This window comes from Balaenoptera acutorostrata, chromosome X (genome assembly GCF_949987535.1).
Source record: "Balaenoptera acutorostrata chromosome X, mBalAcu1.1, whole genome shotgun sequence".
Lineage (NCBI taxonomy): Eukaryota > Metazoa > Chordata > Mammalia > Artiodactyla > Balaenopteridae > Balaenoptera > Balaenoptera acutorostrata.
In genome coordinates this window covers 120,953,218-120,977,396 of record NC_080085.1, presented here as the reverse complement: position 1 = coordinate 120,977,396, position 24,179 = coordinate 120,953,218, and the positions used below count along the sequence as shown (strand labels likewise).

At 41.0% G+C, this 24,179-nt stretch overlaps 2 protein-coding genes across 3 annotated transcripts in view; one reads left to right on the top strand and one right to left on the bottom strand.

The window, feature by feature from the left end:
- Positions 1-24,179, top strand: part of ATP11C (ATPase phospholipid transporting 11C) — a 172,053-nt gene that overhangs the window by 21,437 nt on the left and 126,437 nt on the right. The window lies entirely within an intron of this gene.
- On the bottom strand, positions 4,255-5,355 carry LOC103019930 (26S proteasome non-ATPase regulatory subunit 4-like). The gene has a single exon (XM_057538292.1). It carries the CDS (start codon positions 5,353-5,355, stop codon positions 4,297-4,299), a length of 1,059 nt encoding a protein of 352 aa, XP_057394275.1. The 3' UTR covers positions 4,255-4,296.

Genomic DNA, 24,179 nt, shown 5'->3' with positions numbered 1-24,179 from the left:
CTCGAACCCGTGTCCCCTGCATTGGCAGGCAGACTCCCAACCACTGCGCCACCAGGGAAGCCCCCAGGGTAGGCTTTTACATGCCTGAATCTTAGACCTTATCTGAAAGTATTCAGGTTAGTGGAAAAGGCACCATTATACTACAGTTTAATTTAGAGCAAGCAGTACAAGAAAGCCTTAAACAATGAATTGGTGAATTACCATGCTAGGACCTGGACTGAGGCATCTGTCTGAGAGATTTTTTCTTGGCTCTTTGATAGACAGTAAACTTAGCTCCCGAAGAAAGGAGGGACTAAGATCCCTCTGCAACACTCAGTTCAGAGTGTGTTGCACATACTGGTTTTATAGGGTTTGGGGGGTGACAGGGTGATTTTTTTCTAAGTGTAGAAATTATTGATGATTTGAGTCTGCTGTAGAACTCTGGTTAATTTCAGTCAGCCATTGTCAGTGCAGTTTTAAGGATGTGGTGACATAAAAAGAATGGAAGTATTTTCATGTTCACGCTTGGTCATCCAAAATCTTGCTTAGTTGCCCTTCCAGTTAGAGAAAGCAGTAGTTTCCAACACTTCATTATTTTCTTTAATTATATTCGAGTGCTGCTTTAAGTTATATGTCAATGTAAAATACATAATAAGCACCTTTTCCTACTTCTGCATCACTTTTTTTTTTTTTAATAACAACCCGTTTGGTTAATGAGACAAAAGAAAAGGATTTTCTGCCTGTTTTTACTCTAATGCCCTTCCCACCTACAACACCCCTAGATGTGGGTAGATAGATTGTCTCGGGTTTATTTCTATGTTAGTAATCATTATCTTTCATTAGAGAACTTACAGTTTAGGAAAGGAGATAAGATACACAGATACATAATGAAAATACAAGGCAGGAAGTGATAAATGCCATGAGAAAGGTAAAAATAAAATGCTCTTGTAGTTCACAGACTACAGAATGAGTAACCCTGTCAGTCTTTGCTTCCACAATCATGAAAGGAGACAGTAAGGTTAACTTTGAGCTTAATATATAATGCTCTCAAAAGGAATTTTCTCTTCTTGGAAAAGGGAAGCATTTCATCTGTTATCCTACTATTTTAAGTATTTTTGTGAGTCCAGTCCTTTTCTAGGCACGGATAAAATACATTTTTTGCCTGTCATGCTACACCACAGAGAAAAACTCAAGTCAGACTGGAAAAGCACTGCTAATCAGTTCATAGCATTTTATAGTCTTGGAAGTTACCCTTGAATCTTTTCTCCTCTCCCTCCAGCTTACCCAGTCTTCCAAAGATTATGCCTCCTGAATATTTTTGGGATCCAGTCTTGCCAAGCTTAATCCATCTCTGCGAAGCAGCTAGACCGATTTTTTAAAAACATAGCATTAGTTTAAGTCAGTTTCATGCTAAGAATCCCTAGTGGTTCCCTTCACAGAGTAAGATTTCAACTCCTTATTGTGCACACCAGGCTCTGCCTGCCTGTGCAATAACATCTCTGACCTTTGCCCCTCACCTTGTACACTGCAGTCACATTGGCCTTCCCTCAGGGCTTGCCCTCCTCCCCAACACTGCTCCCACTGTGTGGAATCCTTCCCCAAGGGCCCCGTTTCTATTCCTTCAGTACTAAACTCAAGCATCCTTAAGGAAACCTTCCGACCCCCCGCTGCGGTCAGACCACCCAATCTCAATGGGGTCTCATAGCACCTTGTACTTCTCTTACTTAGGTCTTTCTGCAACTGTAATTAATAATGAATCTTGGAGCTAGTTATTAGCTGCCTTCCCCCTAGAACAAAATTTAAAAGGGCACGTGTGCTTTTACTTAGTGCTCTGTGCCCAGGGCCAGTGTCTGGTATAGTGCCGAGTACTGGAATAAATTCTTAAGAAATATTTGTTGCTAAAGAAAAAGGGCAGAAAATTCCCAAATTATTTAAATTTGGTTTTAGATTTTATTGAGGTGCTTACATTTGATCATAGGTTTTTTAAAGTTGTTGGAATGTTTATAAAAGACAAGTATCAGCATCACCTGGGAGCTGTTAGAAATGCAATGCCCAGGCTTCTGATTCAGACCTACTGTATCAGAAACTGCAGGTGGGGCCTGACAATCTGGTGTAACACACCCTCCAGGTGATGCTGATACAGAATAATGTTTGATAACCAGGGTTCTATAAAAATACTGATTGAAAAAAAAACAAAAAAACAAACAAACAAACAAAAAATACTGACTGAAGGTTGACTCTGTCTGACTAAGTAAAATATGAAGTGCAACTTAAACCTACTTTTGAAATTAGGTACATTGTTTCTAATCAACAGTGGGTGGTAGTAAACTACTTTTCAGCTGCCACCCTCCCCCACCCCCATTTTATCAATTGTCTTCAGATATCAACTGAAATGTAAACAAGGTCTGCTTGATCAATCAACCCAAACCTGGACTTTAGAAATTCCATAATATTTTTCAACCTTCCCCCCTCTGAATCTAACTTTTATCTAGTGCCATCTGATTCCAGGAAATGCTTGTAAAACTGATAATGCCCATGATTCTAGTGTTGGAGTGCTTTGCTTTTAATTTTTTTTTGGCCGCACTGCGTGGCATGTGGGATTTTAGTTCCCGGACCAGGGATCAAACCCATGCCCCCTGCAGTGGAAGTGAGGAGTCTTAACCACTGGACTGCCAGGGAAGTCCCATTAATTTTTTAATGTTTATTATACAGGGTCAAAATGATTTTTGCTAAAGCTTAGGTTGTCATAGTTTCTAGATTTATATCTAATGCATTTTGAAGTATTAGCAAGGTTTAGATGTGCATATTCTTGGCTGTGTTTAGATTTCAGGGCTGTGCTACATCATCAAACTTTTGCTGATGGATTGACTGCATTGTTAAAGGTCACTCATCCCCGATTTTGCCATTGACTTTAAATTTGCACCATGTTTGACTCAAGGACACTGTTGACAAACCATTCCCACCTGGTGACTAGTAAGTGATCCATAGGAAGTTAATTGCAGGTTTCTTTCTCATATAACAGATGCCCAAGGCTCATTGATTCTCTTTGTAATATTTGGTTAGAAGCACAGGATTTGAATGGAGAAGGGAGATAACCAACAAAAGATTTTTTTCAATGTTTTTAAAAACTTTAAATTTTAGAATAGTTTTAGATTTACAGAAAAGTTGCGTACATGGTACAGAGTTTTCACACCCCACGTGCAGTTTCCTATATTATTAACATCTCATGCTAGTAATGTACATTTGTCACAATTGATGAACCAATATTGATACATTATTATTAACTAAAATCCATACTTAATTATTCAGATTTTCTCAGTTTTCCATTAATGTCATTTTCCTGTTATAGGATCCTAGCCAGGATACCACATCACATTTAGTTATATCTCATTAGATTCCTCTTGGCTGTGACAGTTTCTCAGACTTTCTTTGGTTTAGATGACATTGACAGTTTTGAGGAATACTAGTCGCATATTTTATAGAATGTCCCTCAATTGGGATTTGTCCATTTTTCTTATGATTAGACTGGCGCTTATTGAGTTTTGAGAGGAAGACTGGTGAGGTGAAATGCCATTTTCATTACACCATATCAAGAGTACATTTAAAAAAAATGTTTTTATTGAAGTATAGTCGATTTACAATGTTGTGTTAGTTTCAGGTGTAAAGAGTACAAATTATTAACATGACTTATCATGGTTGGCATTGACCTTGATCACCTGTCTAAAGTAGTGTTTACCTGATTCCTCCACTTTAAAGCTGCTGTTTTTCCTCTTTTCCATACTGTACTCTTTGGAAACAAGTCACTAAGTGTAGCCCAAGAGTTGTGGGTTTTTTGTTTTTTTGCTACCATGTGGCATGCGGGATTTTAGTTCCCTGACCAGGGATCGAACCCATGCCCCCTGCATTGGGAGTGCAGAGTCTTAACCACTGGACTGCCAGGGAGGTCCCAAGAGTTTGTTTTTTAAATATGAGATTCCAGATAACATCTTTCTCGCTGAGCGGGGCCTTCTCCATTATTTTTTGGTGTCCCCTTTTAAGTTTTACTTTAATCAGGAGACAGGTATATGCAGTTGACATGTTTCAAATGCTTATTTATTTATTTATTTATTTTAAGAAAAAAAGTTGCCAAGCTTTATTTCGGTTGCAGTGGTTACAGACAGCACATCTAACCCTATATCCCACCCCGCCCTACTCGGCCCCCTGAACAGGCTCAGCCCCCTTTTCCCTCCAGTCTCACTTCTTGTCCTCCTCCTCCTTGTCCTTCTTGCCCTTCTTGCCATCCTTGGTGGCCTGGGAGGCCAGGGAGCCCATGGCATTTCAGATGGCCTCATTGTTGGGATCCACACCTGGAAGGTTCTCCAGGACACTCTGAAGGAACTCGGGGTCCTGCATCACGTCACAATCATCCTCCTCCTTGGCGGGCTCAGATGTGTCCATGGCTGAACTGGCATCAATGTCAGCTGATTCTTCCTGGCCAGATTCTGCGCCCTGGAGGGACATCTGCATGGCATAAGCATTCTGTTCTTCCTCAGTCATACTGCTTAGGTCAGGGAGCCCAGTGCGGCCAAACTCCTGCTGGCTGATGGTCATCTTCAGCAGGGCATCGTCCGAGTCTTCAGTCCCAGTCGTAGCAATTCCCACCTCAGCGGCAGAAGCAGCAGCTGCCCACCGCGCCTCCTCCTCCTGCGGCTGCCACTGCTCTTCCACAGAGACTCGCAGGGCCAGGACCAGCTCAGGATCAGCACTGGGGTCCACGCCAAATTCAAAGTCACTGGCACCAAGACCCAGCATGGCGCCGTCTTCCCCAGCCAGAATCGGAGAACTGATGAGGGCATCAGCCAAGCTGGGCCCAGGAGGCACTGTCACCAGATGAGAACCGGTTCCATCTTTGCCATTCAGTGTGTTTACAAAGGCGGTCAGCTTTGCTGTGTTCACCTCCTCTTCCCCAAAATTGATAATGTCAGCATTTACTTTCTCCTTCTTGAGGCGTTTAGCCAGTTTCACCAGATTCTTCTCACTGTCCTCCACGGGGCTTCCCACAAAGGCAGTGATTTGCATCTTGTGATTCTTGCCCTGTGGGTGCTTCAGGGCCAGATGGGCCACGCAGATGCCAGTGCAGAAGGTGATCTTGCCCTTGGGTTGGACAGTGTGGAGCTTAGAGAGGATGCGGCCGGTGTCAGGGGTGAGTGTGGTCCGCACTTCACAGTCATTGGCCAGGGTGATGAGGCCCACGTTGTTCTCAGGGTTGCTGAGGGTCTCGGAGTGACAGACTATGTTTACGGTGTCTTGTTGGGCCTGTAGCCGGGTGGGTAAGAAGTCCCCATTCCGCATATACTCACTGTTGTCCACGCAAACCATAGTGCTTTCCAACACCATCTTGCCGCCTTCCTCCCTCCCCGACCTCAAATGCTTATTTAAATTGTGAAGTATATTTCAGCTGATGAAGGGATTTGAAATTAAAGTGAATATTTGTTCTGGGGAAGTTAGGGGAACCTAACGTGGTTTTGCAAATGCTCCTGTGTCTAGCTGTTGCCCACATATACTCTCATTCCTTAGCCTCCAAGCCTCTGTTTGCCTGTAGCTGCTCCTAGAATTTAATTGCCTGCTAGCTAAAACCTCTATGAAAACATTTGGGTAGATAGAGTGGCCCAGGATTTTCTTTTGCTTGGCAAGAACTCACTTGCTAAAATGGTTTTTAATATGTCAGTGCCTCTCTACTGTGCTTCTTTTGCCAGAATAGATGCAGCCCAAAAGATTTGCTTGTCTTCCTAACTCCTTTTTTAATATCTCATAGCAGTGACTGAGCTATTGATCTGAAGGGATAATAACAACCCTGCATGTGCTTTTTGCAAGTTCTGATATTTTAAGAACTGAGAGCTTTGAAAAAGAACATCGCTTTACTTCACAAACTCAAGGCTTCTTCAAACCAAATAATATACAGCATATGTCATAAAGAAGGTTCATTCCTAGAAATCACCAGATTTAAAGGGAGCAAAGAATGAGGGAGAAGGAATTAAAACAAGTGACAGTACTTGCTCAGAGACTGATGACCAGGGTCAGCTCCACGGGAACATTGTCTCCAGCAGCCCCACTTACTCTTCCTCACCGCATCCCTAATTCATGTTCTTGGCTCCTAAAATACACTTAAAGCACTTCTCAGAAAGATTGAAAGGCACACAGAAAGTAAACAATAAACTTTTTGGTGAAGTTAACCTTTAGTATATTATTAGTAGTTTTGGATTCTAGGTTGACTCCTCAGTAGGGAAAATAGCAAGCAACATGCCTCATTATAATTAGATATATAAATAACTTAAGATAATACATCTATCATAAGGCAAATAGAAAAAATTGGGGGATTTTTTAGCTGCGCACATTTATTTATTTATTTATTTATGGCTATGTTGGGTCTTTGTTGCTGCGCACGGGCTTTTCTCTAGTTGTAGCGAGCGGGGGCTGCTCTTCGTTGAGGTGTGTGGGCTTCTCATTGCGGTGGCTTCTCTTGTTGTGGAGCACGGGCTCTAGGCGCACCGGCTTCAGTAGTTGTGGCACGTGGGCTCAGTAGTTGTGGCTCACGGGCTCTAGAGCGCAGGCTCAGTAGTTGTGGTGTACGGGCTTAGTTGCTCCACAGCATGTGGGATCTTCCCGGACCAGGGCTCGGACCCGTGTCCCCTGCATTGGCAGGCGGATCCTTAACCACTGTGCCACCAGGGAAGTCCGTTAGCTGCGTACATTTATTAATCCAAGTTCTGGCTAATAAGGTCTAAGAGGACTCCCTCAATTTGAGAGATATGCCCCCCCAAAAAAGTCAAAGAATATTTAGGTTTATACTCTTAATTTGTTAATGTTACTGTCTAATATTTCTTATATATTTGTATCTGTTCAGCACCTGGAAGAATTCAGTACTTATTTTTAGAATTCGTCTTAAACTTTTTTCGTAAACTTTTCATTTTAGGATAATTTCAGATTTATAGGAACTTTGCAAAGATGGTACAGAGAGTTCACATATGCCCTACACAGTTTCCCTTATTATTATCTTATATTAGTAATGGTACATTTGTCACAATTAATGAACCAATATTGTTATGTTATTACTAACTAAAGTCCATACTTCATTCACATTTCTTCAGTTTGTCCCTAATGTCCTTTTTTCTGTTCCAGGATCCCATCGAGAATACCGTACCATAATTAGTCATCCTGTCTCCTTAGGCTCCTCTTGGCTGTGACAGTTTCTCAAACTTTCCTTGGTTTTGATGACGTTGACAGTTTTGAGGAGTACCGGTTAGGGATTTTGTAGCAAATCCCTCAGTTAGTATTTGTTTGAAGTTTTTCTCAAGATAAGATGTGGATTATGGCTTTTTAGGAGGAAGACTGGAGAAGTGAAGGGCTGTCCTCATCACATCTTATCCACCATGCATAATATCAACATGACTTTCTACTGATGATGTTAACTTGATCACTTGGCTGGGGTAGCATTTGTCAGGTTTCTTCACTGTGAAGTTAGTCTTTTTTAAAACAGATTTTTACTGATATTTCTACGTGTATGATTCTGGAGAGGAATATGGTTCATTTCATTTATTTATTCAACAGATGTTACTCTGAGTTAAAGAAAACATGGTTTTAGGTCAATTTTAGGGTTTTATTCCCCCCAAGGCCCACTCTTATTAATTGGAGAAATAAACCATATTTAAGGAATAGCCAATACTTTGTAGGTAACAAAAGTTGGTCAAGGTCAAGTTGTTGGTGTACAGTGTATATTTGTTTAGCTTTTCTGAATACACTGAGTTTTTCAACAAAATTCTGTTTGACCACTGATGAATATTGTTAAATAATTTAAATCACATTCTTCAAATGTTATGGCATCTCAATTATTCATGATTTACCAGTTATTAGACTTTCTTACCTTCTCTTTTCACTCATTTTATATTCAGAAGTAATAGTGGAAATGAGACCCTTTCTATCTTCCCAGCTTTTGTATAAATACAAAGGATTATATAGATATTAGGGATCAAGCAACCTCCTGCTTATTTACATTCTTTCAAATGCTAGTCACAGTAACAGATGAAGATCAGAAAGCACTAGGAAGGGCTTCCCTGGTGGCGCAATGGTTGAGAATCTGCCTGCCAATGCAGGGGACACGGGTTCGAGCCCTGGTCCGGGAAGATCCCACATGCCACGGAGCAGCTAAGCCTGTGCGCCACAACTACTGAGCCTGCGCTCTAGAGCCCGCGAGCCACTACTTCTGAGCCTACGTGCCACAACTACTGAAGCCCACGTTGCTAGAGCACATGCTCTGCAACAAGAGAAGCCACCGCAATGAGAAGCCCGTGCACCACAACGAAGAGTAGCCCCCGCTCGCTGCAACTAGAGAAATTCCACGCACAGCAACAAAGACCCAGCGAGCCAAAAATAAATAAATTAAAATAAATTAATTATTTTAAAAAAAGAAAGTACTAGGAAAAGAAGAGTTTTGCTATCAAAGAATGAGTGTGTCATGCAGCAGATGAACCTCTAGGATGAATTTGATTAATTCTCCACAGCAGCAAAATCGCATAATCAGATGGTATTGCTTGAGGCTTTCTCTTGCTTTGGAGTCAGATAATCTAAATTGTGTAGCCTCTAGTGGATTTTCATTCTGTCATGTATCAAGGAACGTCTGTGCAGATGGAAAGAGGTTTTCTGTTGGGCTGTGTGTGAGCTCAGTGGGAAGGGTTAAAAATTAGGAATGAATGCATTTAACTCAATTTTTCTTCCTAGTAACAGACATCTCTAGCAGATTTGATGGCAAACATGAAAGGAGCAGAGACATCTGGGTGTTATCATAGGCTCTGCCACTACTTGTGTAGTTTTGGGGGTAGGTTTTTTTTTTTCTTAATAAATTTATTTATTTATTTGTTTGTTTTTATTTTTGGCTGCATTGGGGCTTCGTTGCTGCACGCGGGCTTTCTCTAGCTGCGGTGAACGGGGGCTACTCTTCATTGCGGTGCGGGGGCTTCTCATTGTGGTGGCTTCTCTTGTTGTGGAGCACGGGCTCTAGGCACACAGGCTTCAGTAGTTGTGGCACATGGGCTCAGTAGTTGTGGTTCGCGGGCTCTTGAGTGCAGGCTCAGTAGTTGTGGCGCACGGGCTTAGTTGCTCAGCGGCATGTGGGATCTTCCCGGGCCAGGGCTCGAACCCGTGTCCCTTGCATTGGCAGGCAGATTCTTAACCACTGCACCACCAGGGAAGCCCGGGGGTAGTTTTATTATGTGACTTCCCTCGGTTGTCATCAGATTTTCATCCATATAGTAAGAGTGGATAGGTCAGAGCATTGCTTATACCCCTCAAGACCATGTAAGTTTGTGGTTCAGAATGGGAAACAAGAGTAGCAATATGGGCTGTCCACCCAATTTCATGGTATGATATGATACAGTACATTAGGAAAAAGATTTCTGGGTAATAGCTATGAGCCATAGAGCTTTTTAAGATATGTATTCTGGATTAGGGAAGTGGTGGTAGGTAGAGAAAGTGGAGGTGGGTGAACAGAGATCTCTATACACTGAATTCCATATTCCTCTTCCTTGGTCCTTCCCATGTGACAGGCTCGCTCTTTCTCTTTCATTGCCGATCTTCTCTGCTCATGGCCTTGCCTCATGCTGTCTGATGTTGGGAGGGCTGTGAGGGCCTGCTGACTTCCATGTCTTCACTGCTCTCCAGTGGACAGAGTTGGGGCAGGTCAGCCCTGAACGAGGCTTTGGGCCCCAGCCTGTCCTGAGCTGGAGAGAATTTGGGAACCTCTGGCTGCCAGCTCAGCAGATCGGCATGTCTGCTAGTCTCATTCTGACTTTGTGTGCTTACATTTTTTAAGGCTGCTCTTGCTTAGTTCCTTGTAATTAAGACTGGCCTTTTACTTCCATGCCAGAACCCGGGCCCCTCTGTGAAGTCCTTGTCTGGGTATAGTGGTTGGTACCGCAGTTGCTCCAAGGGTAGAAATATGCTTTCTTTTAGCCAGGCCTCTCCGGAACTTGAACTCTGCCTGGACCCATGCCTGTGTTTGGGACTCTGCTACCCATTGTTGATTTTGTTGATGCTCACCGACCAATTGCTTTTTACCAGATTTACCTGTTATAGTATTCTGTCTGCTTTCTCCTTGCTGAGTATCCTGATGTTTGCTCATTGACCACCTATCTGGACCTCTGCCTGTTGCTGCCCACTCTCCTTTGCCAATTACGCTCTCTTGCCTACCTGGATTTCCTCCTAGAGCTTGCTTCTGAGTCCATCTCCAAGCACCTTCCCTCCAATTCCTTCCCTCCAATATGGAGGTGTCTGTATAGATGACAGGGCCTGATCTACCATACTGCCTGCCTTCAGAAGCTTAATTATGACAGTCAGTGTTTTCCATTCTCTTTATAAAAATCTGTCACCTTTTAGCTGCCTTAGTTTGTTATTCCCTGATATTATAAACTCACTCCTTGACGTTTTTTATTTGATCATTTTTTTGTCTTTCCTTAGAACAAATCTCATGTATCCCCTTTTCAGCCACTTGTTACTTTCACAGGGAGTGGCCTCAAATCATAAATCTTCACATTGGAAGAGACTTTCAAAGACATCTAGTTCAACTTTCCATGTGATGGGTAACTTACCAACTCCCAAAATAACCCATCAATAACATTTTCAACAGCTCTCAACTGGTTTCTTGGGCCCCAAACTATCAATTCATTCATATATTTATTCACTTATTCATTCAGTCAACAGTTACTCAACTTCTACTTTTAGCCAGGCATTCATGTGTGTGTGTGTGTGTGTGTGTCTCTGTGTGTGTGTGTTTGTCACCATTCCTGTCCTTAGAGAGCTGCTACTCCAGGGGGGATAGAGAAGTAAACAATCATGATTGCTAGCTAGAGGCATGCAGTGGGTAGGGGAATGGGTCATTTCTTCTGCATGACTGAAGGTTGGTTCATGGAGGAGCTCCTTCTGCCGCTTCAATTAACACCAACTTTCTGGTCCACCACCAGCTTTTCAGCTACTCAGTAGAGAGGAGAGCCTCCTTTCTGCCTCTGTCTATCCTTGACTTGCCCTTGGAATCATCTTTCTAAATGCAAGTCTTCGTTTGTTACTCCCCTGCTAATAGGCTCCCCATTGTCTACCCCGCAAACAGACATCTAGCTCTTTGACACAACTTATGAAGCCCTCAGCCTTCTGGTTCATGCCTGCCTCTCCAGTCCCATACACACCATTTTTCATCAGGCTCTCAGTGCCCCCGAATTTCGTGCAGTTTCCTGGCTACATCGTGCTTACTCACACTTCTCTTGCATATGTTGTTCCTGCTACCTGGAATGACTGCCGGTCTCGTCTCCACGGTGAACTCCCCGGGCACTGTGAAAGCCTGATGGAAGATGGTACACAGGGAGGGGTAAATCACAACTCTGACCTTCCTTTTCCATTAAGGTGTACTTTGACCTGTTGGCTGCTATTGCCCCTTATATACCCCCATGCCTGCCACCCGAAGATTGTAAACTACTCTACACCAGGCAGTTATCTCTGTGTCTTCAGCCTTAACACAGAGACTGGCCCAGAATGGGCAGTCAATAGATATGTGTTGGATGAATGGATGAGTAAAGAAATGAAGACAAGTCTTCTATAGTCTTATTTTTCACTTTAGGTCTCCCTTGGAGCACTGAGAATGCTACTTAAAAGACTCCTACCATTGTTTTGACTGTAGCTCCCTGCCAACCTAGGACCACGCTCACTGGGTTATCCATGGCTAGACACCTGCCTGCAACTATCACTGAACAGCCTGCCTGCCATACAGGGAGAAAGGCCCTTCGGGGGTGGGGGGAAGGTTGGACAACTCTTCACCTTCTCCTACCTGGCAGCCTCTGCTGCCAAGATAAGCTTCTCGCGTGTCTCTTCAAAACTCTAATCAAGAGAAAGAAATTGCACAGAATGAAAATGCTTCTTTCCTGCTCTGGTAAATCAGAACGGTTGTAAAGTGAGGGGAATTAGTACTTGAACAAGTTCCTGTCTTATTAAGCAATACTTTGAATGAGTCATCTACAAACTCAAGCAATTGGTGAGAACAATTAGTGGCCATTTATCATTTTAAGTTGATCTGTTTCAAATAAATAGCAAATGGGGTATTTTGGTCCTAAATTATATATACATTTATCTCCTTACGAGAGCCCTTTTTTTTTACATAGTTATATCAATGAGCAGTGAAAGACACACAGCACTGTCATGAACTTTGTTCTCCTTGTCTTCCTGTTCTTTAATCATGGATCTTGAACTTTCAGTCAAAACTCAGCAGTTTTAGTTCTATTAGATGTAGATCTCTGCCTAAAATAGTCGGCCATTTCTGAGATAGTATGCTTTTCTTTAGGTTTATTGAGATATACTTTACATAAAGTAAAATTCACACTTTTTAGGTATGTACAAGTCTATGAATTTTGACAAACTTAATATAGCTTGTGGCCACCACTGAAATCAAGGCAATAGAATTTTCTGTCACCCAAAGTGTTCCCTCATGCTCCTTTGTAGCAGTGTCCTCCCTATGTTGCCAACCCCTGGCAACCACTGCTCTGATTTCTGTCTCTATAGTTTTCTCATTTCCAGAACCTTGTATAAGTGAAATCAAAATACGTAGCCTTTGGGACTTCCCTGGTGGTCCAGTGGTTAAGACTCCACGCTCCAGATGCAGGGGGGCTAGGCTCGATCCCTGGTCAGGGAACTAGATCCCGCATGCCGCAACTAAGACCCAGTGCAGCCAAATAAATTAATTAATTATTTAAATACTAAAAAAATAATATGTAGCCTTTCGAATCTGGCTTATTTTGCTTAGCATAATGCTTTTGAGAGTCATCCATGTCATTGAATTTATCAGTAGTTTGCTGCATTCTATTGCTGAGTAGAATTACATTATATGAATGTACAACAATCTGTTTATCCATTCACCAATTGATGGACATTTGGATAGTTTAACATTTTTCAGTGATTATGAATAAAGTTGTAATCATTTACAGTTCAGGTTTTGGGTAGACATATATTTTTATTTCTCTTGAGTAAATACCAAGGAGTGGGATGGCTGGGTTTTATGATATGTGTTTAACTTCGTAAGAAATTGTCAAACTGTATTTCAAAGTGACTGTACCTTTTTTTTTTTTTTAATTCCAGTCTGTGGCTTGTCTTTTTATTTTTAAAATTTTCTTAATATCTTTTAAAGAGCAAAAGTTTTAAGTTTTGATGAAATTCAATTGATCACTTTTTCTTTTATGGTTCATGCTTCTTCTGTCCTATATAAAAAATAATTACCAGACCTAGGATCATGAAGATTTACTTCTGTTTTATTCTAGACGTTTTGTAGCATTAGGTTTTATGTTTCAGTCTATGATCCATTTCAAGTTAGATGTATACAGTGAGGTTTGGGTTGAGGTTCTTTTTTTAAAATATAGATATGTCCCATTGTTGCAGCATCATTTGTTGAAAGACAAAAAGACTATCCTTTGTCTATTGAATTAAGTTGGCATCTTCATCAAAAATCAGTTGACCATATACAAGCCTACCTCATTTTTTGTACATTGCTTTATTGCACTTTGCAGATACTGCGATTTTTACAAATTGAAGTTTTGTGGCAACCCTGTGTCAGGTAAGTCTGTCGGCTGCATTTTTCCAACAGCATTTGCTCACTCCATGTCTCTGTGTCACATTTTGGTAATTTTCATAATATTTCAAACCCTCCACTAGCAAAAAGATTACCACTTGCTGAAGGCTCAGATGATGGTTGGTGTTTTTTCACAATAAAAATAAAGTATCTTTTAATCAGGGTATGTACATTGGTGTTTTTATTAGACATAATGCTATTGTACACTTAATAGACTACAGTATAGTGTAAATTTAACTTTTATATATGCACTGGGAAACCAAGAAATTTGTGTGACTCACTTTATTGCAATATTCACTTTATTGTGCTAGTCTGGAACCAAACCCACAATATTCTCTGGGGTATGCCTGTATATGTATGGATCAGATTCTGTTCCATTGATCTATGTGTTTATCTTTCTACCAGTATCACACTGTCTTGAATAGTGTACCTTTATAGTAAGCCTCTAGATCAGTTGGTTTGAGTCCTTCAGCTTTTTCTTTTTTGAAATTGTCTTGGTTATCCTAGATTGTTTTTCCATATAAATTTTAGAATCATCTTGTAAATTTCTAAAAAAGAAGCCGGCTTAGATTTTATTGAGCATTGACTTGAATGCTGAATTGGGGATGAATTGAATCTATAAATTAATTTGGGAGAGAATTGCAATATTGATGATACTGAGTCCTCTGATCCATGAACGCTATATCTCTCCAATTACATATGTCTTTGATTTCTCTCATTGGTGTTTTTTGTTTGTTTGTTTGTTTCTGGTAATTTTCAACATATAAATCTTATAATACTTGGTTAGATTGATTCCTGAGTATTGCATATTTATTGGTTCTGTTGCAAATGGTGCCTATAAAAATTTCAGCCTCCAGTTGTTCACTGATGTATATAAAAATACAATTCATTTTTGTAAGGTGGTCTTATATTTTCCATCCTTGCTAAAGTCACATACTAGATCTAGTAGTTTTTTATAGATTCTTTTGAATTTTCTACTCAGATAATTATGTTCTCTGTGAATAAAGACAGTTTTATTTCTCCTCTCCAGTTTTATATATCTTTATTTTCTGTACCTTAACTGCATTAGCTAGGACATTCATCTAGTATGATGTTGAATAGAAATGGTAAGAGTGGGTTCCCCTGATCTTAGGGGGAAATCATTCAGTCTTTCACCATTAAGTATGAGTTATCTGTAGGGTTTTTTTCATAGATGATCTTCAGGATGAGGAAGTTCCCTTCTATTTCTAGTTAACTGAGTATTTTTAAAAATTGTGAATGGTTGTTGAATGTATATCAGTTTTTTCTGCATCTGTTTAAATAATCATATGGATTTTCTTCCTTAGGCTCTTGATATTGTAAATGGCATTGTTTGAATTAAGAATGGTGAACCAACCTTGCGTTCATAGGCTAAATCCCCAATGACCATTGTGTATTATTCTCTTATATTTTTTGGATAAAAATCCTGGTTAGATGCCGCAAAGTTGTTGGCAATTCCTTAACCATATGAGTGTTTTGTTTGTTTGTTTGTTTTTAAAATTAATTAATTAATTTATTTATGGCTGTGTTAGGTCTTCATTTCTGTGCGAGGGCTTTCTCTAGTTGTGGCAAGCGGGGGCCACTCTTCATCGCGGTGCGAGGGGCCTCTCACTATCGCGGCCTCTCTTGTTGCGAAGCACAGGCTCCAGACGCGCAGGCTCAGCAATTGCGGCTCACGGGCCCAGCTGCTCCGTGGCATGTGGCATCTTCCCAGACCAGGGCTCGAACCCGTGTCCCCTGCATTGGCAGGCAGACTCTCAACCACTGCGCCACCAGGGAAGCCCCATATGAGTGTTTTATAGGTCACTAGAACCACTTCCATCCTTGCTAACCTTACCTATGATACAATACAGGTAGGGTGCTGTTCTTCATCTTTATTTGATCTTTAAGCTATCAAAAGAGAGTGAGGGGAAAGGCAACAAATATAGTGAGTGTCCACGTACCAGGCAATGTGTATGTTTATTTAATTCAGTCTTAATTGAAAATTGAGATCCAACAAGTCATTTGTACCACTGAAGTCTTTGGAGCTAGTAAATGGCACGGTCAGAACTTAACTGCAGGTTTGTTTGGTAAAAACCCATGATCAACCCATTACACTTTAATGCCCCTCTCTGGAAATGAGTGTCTGAATGTGGCAGGGGAGGGGCGGGGCAGGGAACCGGGCTGGGTATGGGGGGCGAGGGGCAGGACTGCCGGGAGGGTGGAGGAAAGATTGACTGAGATTAGGAAAGGGAGAAACGTTCTACCACCTTTTATTGCCATCTAAAAACCTGAGATTTTTAGATATCTTGGTTTTCATCTTATCTCTGCCATTTACTTGATTTATGGCACATTTGTCTCTCTGAGACTCATTTTTTAATTTTGTTTTTAATTTGAAATGTAGACAGACTGTTAACTTTGGTTGTTATGAGGAATAAAGATAATACATGTAAAGTGCCGTGCGCATAGAATGTGCTCAATATAATGGTGTCCATTACTGTCATCATTATTAATTTCCTACCATTAAACGTACTTTATAACTGGAAATAATTAATTTGGGTTTGGAAAATGATTTCTGTAGTTGTTTGTTTAATTCTTTTGCCAAAATAGCCTAGAGCAAGTTCCTTTTTGTAAGAATGGACTTAGTTTCCTCCATTTTTTACCCACCTCTAAGTCAAAACAATACCAGTTTACTAAATCAGTTTGAAATTTGATTTAAAACCTCCTGCTGGGGCTTCCCTGGTGGCGCAGTGGTTGAGAGTCTGCCTGCCAATGCAGGGGACACCGGTTCGAGCCCTGGTCTGGGAAGATCCCACATGCCACGGAGCAGCTGGGCCCGTGAGCCACAACTACTGAGCCTGCGCGTCTGGAGCCTGTGCCCCGCAACGGGAGAGGCCGCGACAGTGAGAGGCTCGTGCACCGCGATGAAGAGTGGCCCCCGCTTGCCCCAACTAGAGAAAGCCTTTGCACAGAAATGAAGACCCAACACAGCCAAAAATTAATTAATTAATTAATTAATTATTTTTTTTAAAAAAAAAACCAGTATTTTACATACTACTGTTTTCAAAGCACCTTGATAACATCTTCTAATATGATTGACACCTTAAGTAGGGTAGGTCTTATTTCTGCTTTACGATGAAAAAATAGACCTATGGGATATGTTTTCCCAAAGATCACCTTTGGATATTGCACCAGTGTCCAGAACCCAATTTTGGTTTTTGTCCAGTGTTCTTTGCATAAGACCTCTGGGTCTTAAGCCTGATCTGGCTCACTGACCTGGTAAACCTTCAAAAACCAAATGTTTCATGACTACCTTTGACCCCACATTTAGGATCAACAAATGGGATTGATGTCAGCTTCAAAGAGAGTTCATGAAACAAGTAGTTGGTGGGAGATAGTTTTGAGAGGAACTTCTACCCTTCATATGTGTAACTTTCCCTTTCTAGATTGCCTAGACGGAGACTTCCAGTGTCCAAGCAGGAATGTTCAAAGGTTGGTCATTAAACTTTTGGGGTGGTTTTAATTAAAATGTTGGGCAGTGAGGTGAGGCCTAGCCTGGTAGATTTGGTGTGGCCTCTTGAGTAGTTACTTTGTGTTAAACACTTTCCTAATCATTACAGGGGCATAGAGATTAAAGCAAAACAAACAAAAAATATGATTCTACTCTTTAGGACCTCACAAGCCAGCAGACAAGATGGAAGCATACACAGAGATGCTTCCATTTCTGCTTACTCCAGGCCATCCTTCATTCTGCCAGCAGAACGGTCTTTTGAAAACACATGCCCTTTCCCTGCTTAAAACTTTCTGGTGGTTCCCTGTTTCTCAGAGGACCAAGTCCAAGCTTCTTATCAGGACATAAAAGGCCTTCTCTGATTTTGCCCAGCTTCTCCCTCTGTACCCACCCCTCTGGCCAGGATCCCAAATCTCAATACCCTGGTGACCTGGATTGGGCTATGTATGAGGCAAGCGCTCCTTTGTGCCCAGGCCCAGTTCTGTCCTATGCATTCTCTCTCATGTCTAGTTTCTCCAGAGGTGCCACTTGAAGGGACGCAGATTTCTTCATTTGTAATAGGGGGATGATGGGACTTCCCTGGTGGTCCAGTGGTTAAGACTCTGTGCTACCAATGCAGGGGGCGCAGATTCGATCCCTGGTCAGGGAACTAAGATCCCACATGCAGCAGCCAAAAAAAAAAAAAGGACAGTGTAATAGGGGGATGAATATCGGCACCTACATCATGGGCTTACTGTGAGGATTCAACCAAGTAATGCATGGTGAGGGCTTACGCTGTGCCTGGCATAGAATATTTGTTCAATAAATGGTAGCTAGGTTTTATTATTATTATGCAGTAGAAGAAGCAAGGGTGTGAGGGTAAAATCAATATTTCTAGGTGCTCAGAGCACGTCATGATTTTTCATGCCTCTGGGTGTTAACTCATGGTGGGCCCTCTGTCTAGAACGCTGTGTTAGCCTGGGTCCTCTGAGAAGGAGAAATTTAGGATTAAACGGCAAGGATTTTATAACCAACCACCTATGTGAGAGACAAGGGGGGTGGGGGAGGGGGAGATGGGAAGGGTGGGAGTGCCCATGATGCAAGTCCATGATGCACGCCTGACCCCTAGTGAAGAGGAGAGAGAGTAGCTTAGGTGGAAGCTCTCTAGACTGCTATGCAGCTGAAGAAAGTTTCAGAAAAGCCTTTGGGGAGTCCAGAAGTCAGTGATCAGTACAGTCCTGTCCCTGAGGTACTGTCATTGGTCAGGTGCAACCCATTGGAAGCGAGCCTTCAGCACAAACATTAGGATGAATTTCTGAGGCAGCAGCTCAATTGTGCTCCCTGTCGTTGGAGGCCTTCCTCTTAGCCTTCATAAATGCCTTTCCTCTTCCATTGAACTCCTCCTGCTTGTACTTAAAGGGCCAGCTTTAAATGTTTCCTCTTCTGGGAAACTTTTCCTTGAAGGAAGTTCTCAGCATGTCAGATGATGGTCCCACTGCCTACAATGATCATCCCCAAATCTCTGCCTAGTTAATTTCTAATGCACTTACTTGAACCCCTAGCATCTGAAAAACTACTGGGTGCTCAGGAAATAACTGTTGAATGAATGAGTTGGTAGGACTTGGACAAGCAGATCTAAGGGAGAAGATAGTTGAGGCAGAGTGAACTGCTTGAGCAAAGTCAAGTAAGTATGTCTTGCCCCAAAACTGTCATTTTAGGGAATATATTATGATGCAAAACAGTGGGTATATTATGATGCAAAACAGTGGGGGCAGGAGTTTTTTCCTGACAGTTGAAAATGATTCATAATTTGAGAAGTTTGTTAAAAACAATGTTTTGAGTATTTCCTGAGAGACTCCTTTCCTAAGAGGAAACAGTTGATGGAAATGGAATTTTACTGCTGCCAGGAAAAGTATGATAAAGATCAAATCTCTTACAACTACTACCAGAATAGAAATTTCCATAGAGCAAAGATATTTAAAGGCCCACCTAATGGCTCATATGTATTTAGTGTTCAGTGCAGCTGAACTATAATTCTGTAATGGAATTGGATCAATTTTGACAATCCAGTTTGTAACGTATGAATTAGTGAAGACTCATCTTGACATTTGCTGACGCTGCCAGATGTTGGCCATATTTTTGATGGAAAGAAACAGGGAGCTGGCCAGGATCCCAAATCTCAGTATCACTACCAACCGCCTACCACTGCCACATGTTGCCAGAGGAGATAGGCATGCTGAGGATAAGGTCCCACAAAATCACTCATGATCAGCAACTGGAGACTTAACTCCTAATCCCTATGTAATGTTTTACCCTGGTGACCTGGGTTGGACTATGTATGAGCCAGGCCCAGGCCCAGGCCCAGTTCTGTCCTATGCATTCTCCCTCATGTCTTGTTTCCCCAGAGGTGCCACTTGAAGGGACCCAAGTTTATTTGTAATAGGAGGATGAATATTCGCACCTACGTCATGGGCTTGCTGTGAGGATTCAACCAAGTACTGCATGCTGAGGGCTTAGACTGTGCCTGGCATAGAGTATTTTTTCAATAAATAGTAGCTAGGTTTTATTATTAATATGAAGTAGAAAAAGCTAGGGTGTGAGGGTAAAATCTTAATATTTCTAGGTGCATATTATAAAAGTTGGTTGTTCATGCCTTCGCTTAGTGCCTGTTCTGTGATAAAGCAGCATGGGACTCTAGGCACATGGGGTGCTGTGGCCCATTCTGTAATTAATCTCACACACACAGTTGCTGATATCTAATTCTTCTCTCAAGTGAGGACAGTTCATTTTGGCTCGTACATAAGTAAGATCACCTACTCCTCCACTGTGCTTTCTTCTCTTTCTCATTGGCCCATCTCTCTCACCTTCAAATTTCTATTATATTTCTTCCTAGGTTACATGGAAGAACCTAGGAAGAAATGAACATGGCTGCATGATACAGTCCCCTCCTTTGATTTTTGTTGATCAGGTTGGGAAACTCTTTGACCCAACAGCCCTTGCTTTACAGATCCTTTCTTCCATTTTAGTGGAATAGTTCACTTGGGATATTATCCATTTTATTACTGTCTTTCACTACTGAGTCATTGATTTCACCAAAGAGCTTCTCCTTTATATATGTTTATACACATCTCTCTTTACCATATTCCTCCTTTCTTTCCAAGTCTGCTGTTACATCAAGAATTACTCCCGTCTCACTTCTTTATCCTATTTGAAAGCCGAAAACAAGAATTGAATTATGACTGATAGGGAATAGAATATTATGATTGATGGATGTGTACCAAAGTAAAGGAAAGCCGTAAGTTTAAAAAGGAAAAGTAGTATTTGAAGTCCCAAAGGTATCTCATACTCAATATGTCCAAATGTGAACTTACTCTCTGTGTCTTCTCTAAGCCTCTGGCAGTTAACTCTCAAGATGTTTCTCAGGGGCTTCCCTGGTGGCGCAGTGGTTGAGAATCTGCCTGCCAATGCAGGGAACACAGGTTCGAGCCCTGGTCTGGGAAGATCCCACATGCCGCGGAGCAACTAAGCCCGTGAGCCACAATTACTGAGCCTGCGCGTCTGGAGCCTGTGCTCCGCAACAAGAGAGGCCGAGACAGTGAGAGGCCCGCGCACCGCGATGAAGAGTGGCCCCCGCTTGCCGCAACTGGAGAAAGCCCTTGCACAGAAACGAAGACCCAACACAGCCATAAATAAATAACAAAAAAAACAGCACCTAGTCCTCTAAGGCAGAATGTAATCCTATGAAACCACAGAAATTTAAAAAAAAAAAAAAAAAAAGATGTTTCTCAAATGGGTTTATTTCCTCCTTACTCCCATTGTCCTTGCCCTGGGCCTCACCCTCTTCATCTTACACCTACACAACATAACTTCTTTCCTTATCTTCTTGCTGGTTCCCTCTCTTCCCTAGTCTAACTACAGTGTCACTAAAGGGTGTACTTTTTTGTTCTTTTTTAGCTTTTTGTATGGTAAAGTGAGACAAGGATTCAAAACACCAAGCAATCAAATGAGTAGCTTAATACAGTATTACAAGGCAAACATACTTAAAATCTCCATCCAGATCAAGAGATGGAACATTGTCAGCCATGCCAAAAGTCCCTCTAGGTGCCCTATCCCAATCATAAACCTTCCCTCCTTCCAAAATAACTATTATCCTGACTTTCATTTTCTTACTTTTTTAAAAAACGTTTATTTATTTGGCTGTGTTGGGTCTTAGTTGCGACACGTTGGCTTCCTTCTAGTTGTGGCTTGTGGGCTCCAGAGCACACAGTCTCAGTAGTTGCGGCATGTGGGCTCTCTAGTTGTGGTGCACAGGCTCAGTAGTTGCTGCGCAGGCTTAGTTGCCTTGTGGCATGTGGGATCTTAGTTCCCCAACCAGGGATCGAACCTGCGTCCCCTGCATTGGAAGGCGGATTCTTAACCACTGCACCACCAGGGAAGTCCCTATCCTGACTTTTAAAGTAATTATCTTCTTACATTTTTTAATCAAGAGGGTGCTTTTTAAAAAGATCAGTCTTGCCATATCCAGTTACTTCTAAATTCCCTCACAGGTTTTCTCAGGCCTACCTTTATAGCCTCTTTTCTATGACTACTTCTCTTCTCCCCAGTACCCTGGTTTCTGGCCATACTGGATTATTCACAGGCTCAGATGCCTCTAGGTGTTTGCCAGATACCTTCAGGCATTTGCTCCTGCTTTTCCCTCTTTCTGGAGTTCCCCTCCATTCCCATTCTCTGATGAAGTCCTAGACCCTGCTCAAATGTGGATTCTTCATTGAAGCTGTCCTAGATCTCTCTTCCCTGACAGCCTGGGTCAGAATGAATCTCTCCCATCCCTGTGCTCTGTGCCCATTAGAGCTTTTTTTCTTGGGGTTGGTGGCGGGGGGGCTTGCGGGATCTTAGTTCCCTGACCAGGGATCAAACCCGTGCCCTGGGCTGTGAAAGCGCGAAGTCCTAACCACTGGACCGCCAGGGAATTCCCTAGAGCATTTTATACATGCGTCCATTATTAGTATTTATCATAGTCTCTGGTACCTAACAGATTGCTTAATGCATAGTAGGTGCTCAATAAATGTTTGTTGAAAGTATGAATCTGCGCAATCATTCTTTAAAGCTTTTTCAGGGTGTCACATTTTCTTCAGAATTGACACAAATCATACATTTGATCATATGATCAGGGTTGATGTGGACTCTTTCAGATGCTGTTGTTCTGAACGTTACTATGGTTGAAATAAGTTTTTCTGCTGTATAAAGCTAGCACTCCTGTATTTTAATTCCTTGAGTTGTCTTAAAATGCTCAAGTTGTGTCACCCAAACAGGGACTGAAGTATGCTTTATAATAACTTAAGATTCAGATCAGTTTCTACCTATTTATTATTTATTAAAATAAGTCAATAGGAGTGATTTATTTTAATTCAGGTTCTCTCTTTCACTTACATTTTATGTAACTAGGATAGATATGACTGAGAAAAATTTGATTGACAGTTATCAGGATTTTTTTAAATTGAAAAGTATTATATGTGGTTAAAACGTTTTTTAAACTATAGAAGATATAAAAAAGTTTACATCCCCGCTTCATTTGCAGCCCTATTCCCCAGAGGTAACCACTGTTAAATTTCTTGTCTGGGTGTTCAGATTGTTTTTATGTCTGTTGAATCATATACACACTTGTGCATACACACATGCTCATACGTTTATGCTTATGAATATATATCTTTTATATACACAGTTGGAATCATACAATATATAATATTCTTTAATTTGCTTTTTTACTTGACGTGTGTTAGAGATAATTTCATATTGGTATATCTTGAGCTACTCATATTTTAACATTTGCACAATAGTCCATTGTTTGGATATTTCACGGTTAATTTAAACAGTCCCCTCCTGATGGATATTTGGATTATTTCGTTTTGTTTTGTTTTGTTTACTGTTTTAAACAATGCTGTTAACAAACATCCTTCTATAGTTTTATTTACTCTTGTTTGTAGAATCACACAAGCTATTTTTAAAATAAAAATCAGAGTAATGATATTATTATTGAAAGTTTTTCTATTTTGATAGTTCATAGTTTAAAAATAAAGCCAGTGTAAAAAAAACTTTTGAAACAATAAGAATGAAAACCATCATCACACATCTGAACACACATATCTAAAAGTGTGTGTAAATATTAATGTGTGTAAATATTATTTTGAACAATAATAACTACCATTTAATGATCAATGACTATCTTATTTAATCCTCACAGTCCTATGGGGCAGGTACTGTTGTTCCCAATATATAGATGAAGTAACTGATTAGAGAAAGGTTAAATGACTTATCTGAGGTCCCACAGGTAGTAAGCATCAGAGTGGGGACTCTAAAACAGTGTGTACTCAACAATAAAAAGACAAATAGCCCAATTGAAAAATGGTCAAAGGATCTTTTTTCTCCTAATTGAAGTATAGTTGATTTAAAATGTTGTGTTAGTTTCTGGTGTACAGCAAAGTGATTCAGTCAGATATATATATATTATACATATATATTCCTTTTTAAGATTCTTTTTCCATTATAGGTTATTACAAGATATTGAACATAGTTCCCTGTGCTATACAGTAAGACCTTGTTGTTTATCTATTTTACATAAAGTAGTATGTATCTGTTAATCCCAGGCTCCTAATTTATCCCCCCAACCCTTTCCCCTTTGGTAATCATAAGTTTTTCTTTGTCTGTGAGTTGGCTTCTGTTTTGTGAATAAGTTCATTTGTATCATTTTTTTTAGATTACACATATAAGTGATATATGATATTTGTCTTTCTCTGTCTCATTTACTTAGTATGATAATCTCTAGGTCCATCCACGTTGCTGTAAATGGCATTATTTCATTCTTTTTTATGGCTGAGTAGTATTCCATTGTGTATATATACCACATCTTCTTTATCCATTTACCTGTCGATGGACATTTAGGTTGCTTCCATGTCTTGGCTATTGTAAATAGTGCTGCAGTGAACATTGGGGTTGCATGTATCTTTTTGAATTATGGTTTTCTCCAGATATGCCCAGGAGTGGGGTTGCTGGATCATATGGTAGCTCTATTTTTAGTTTTTT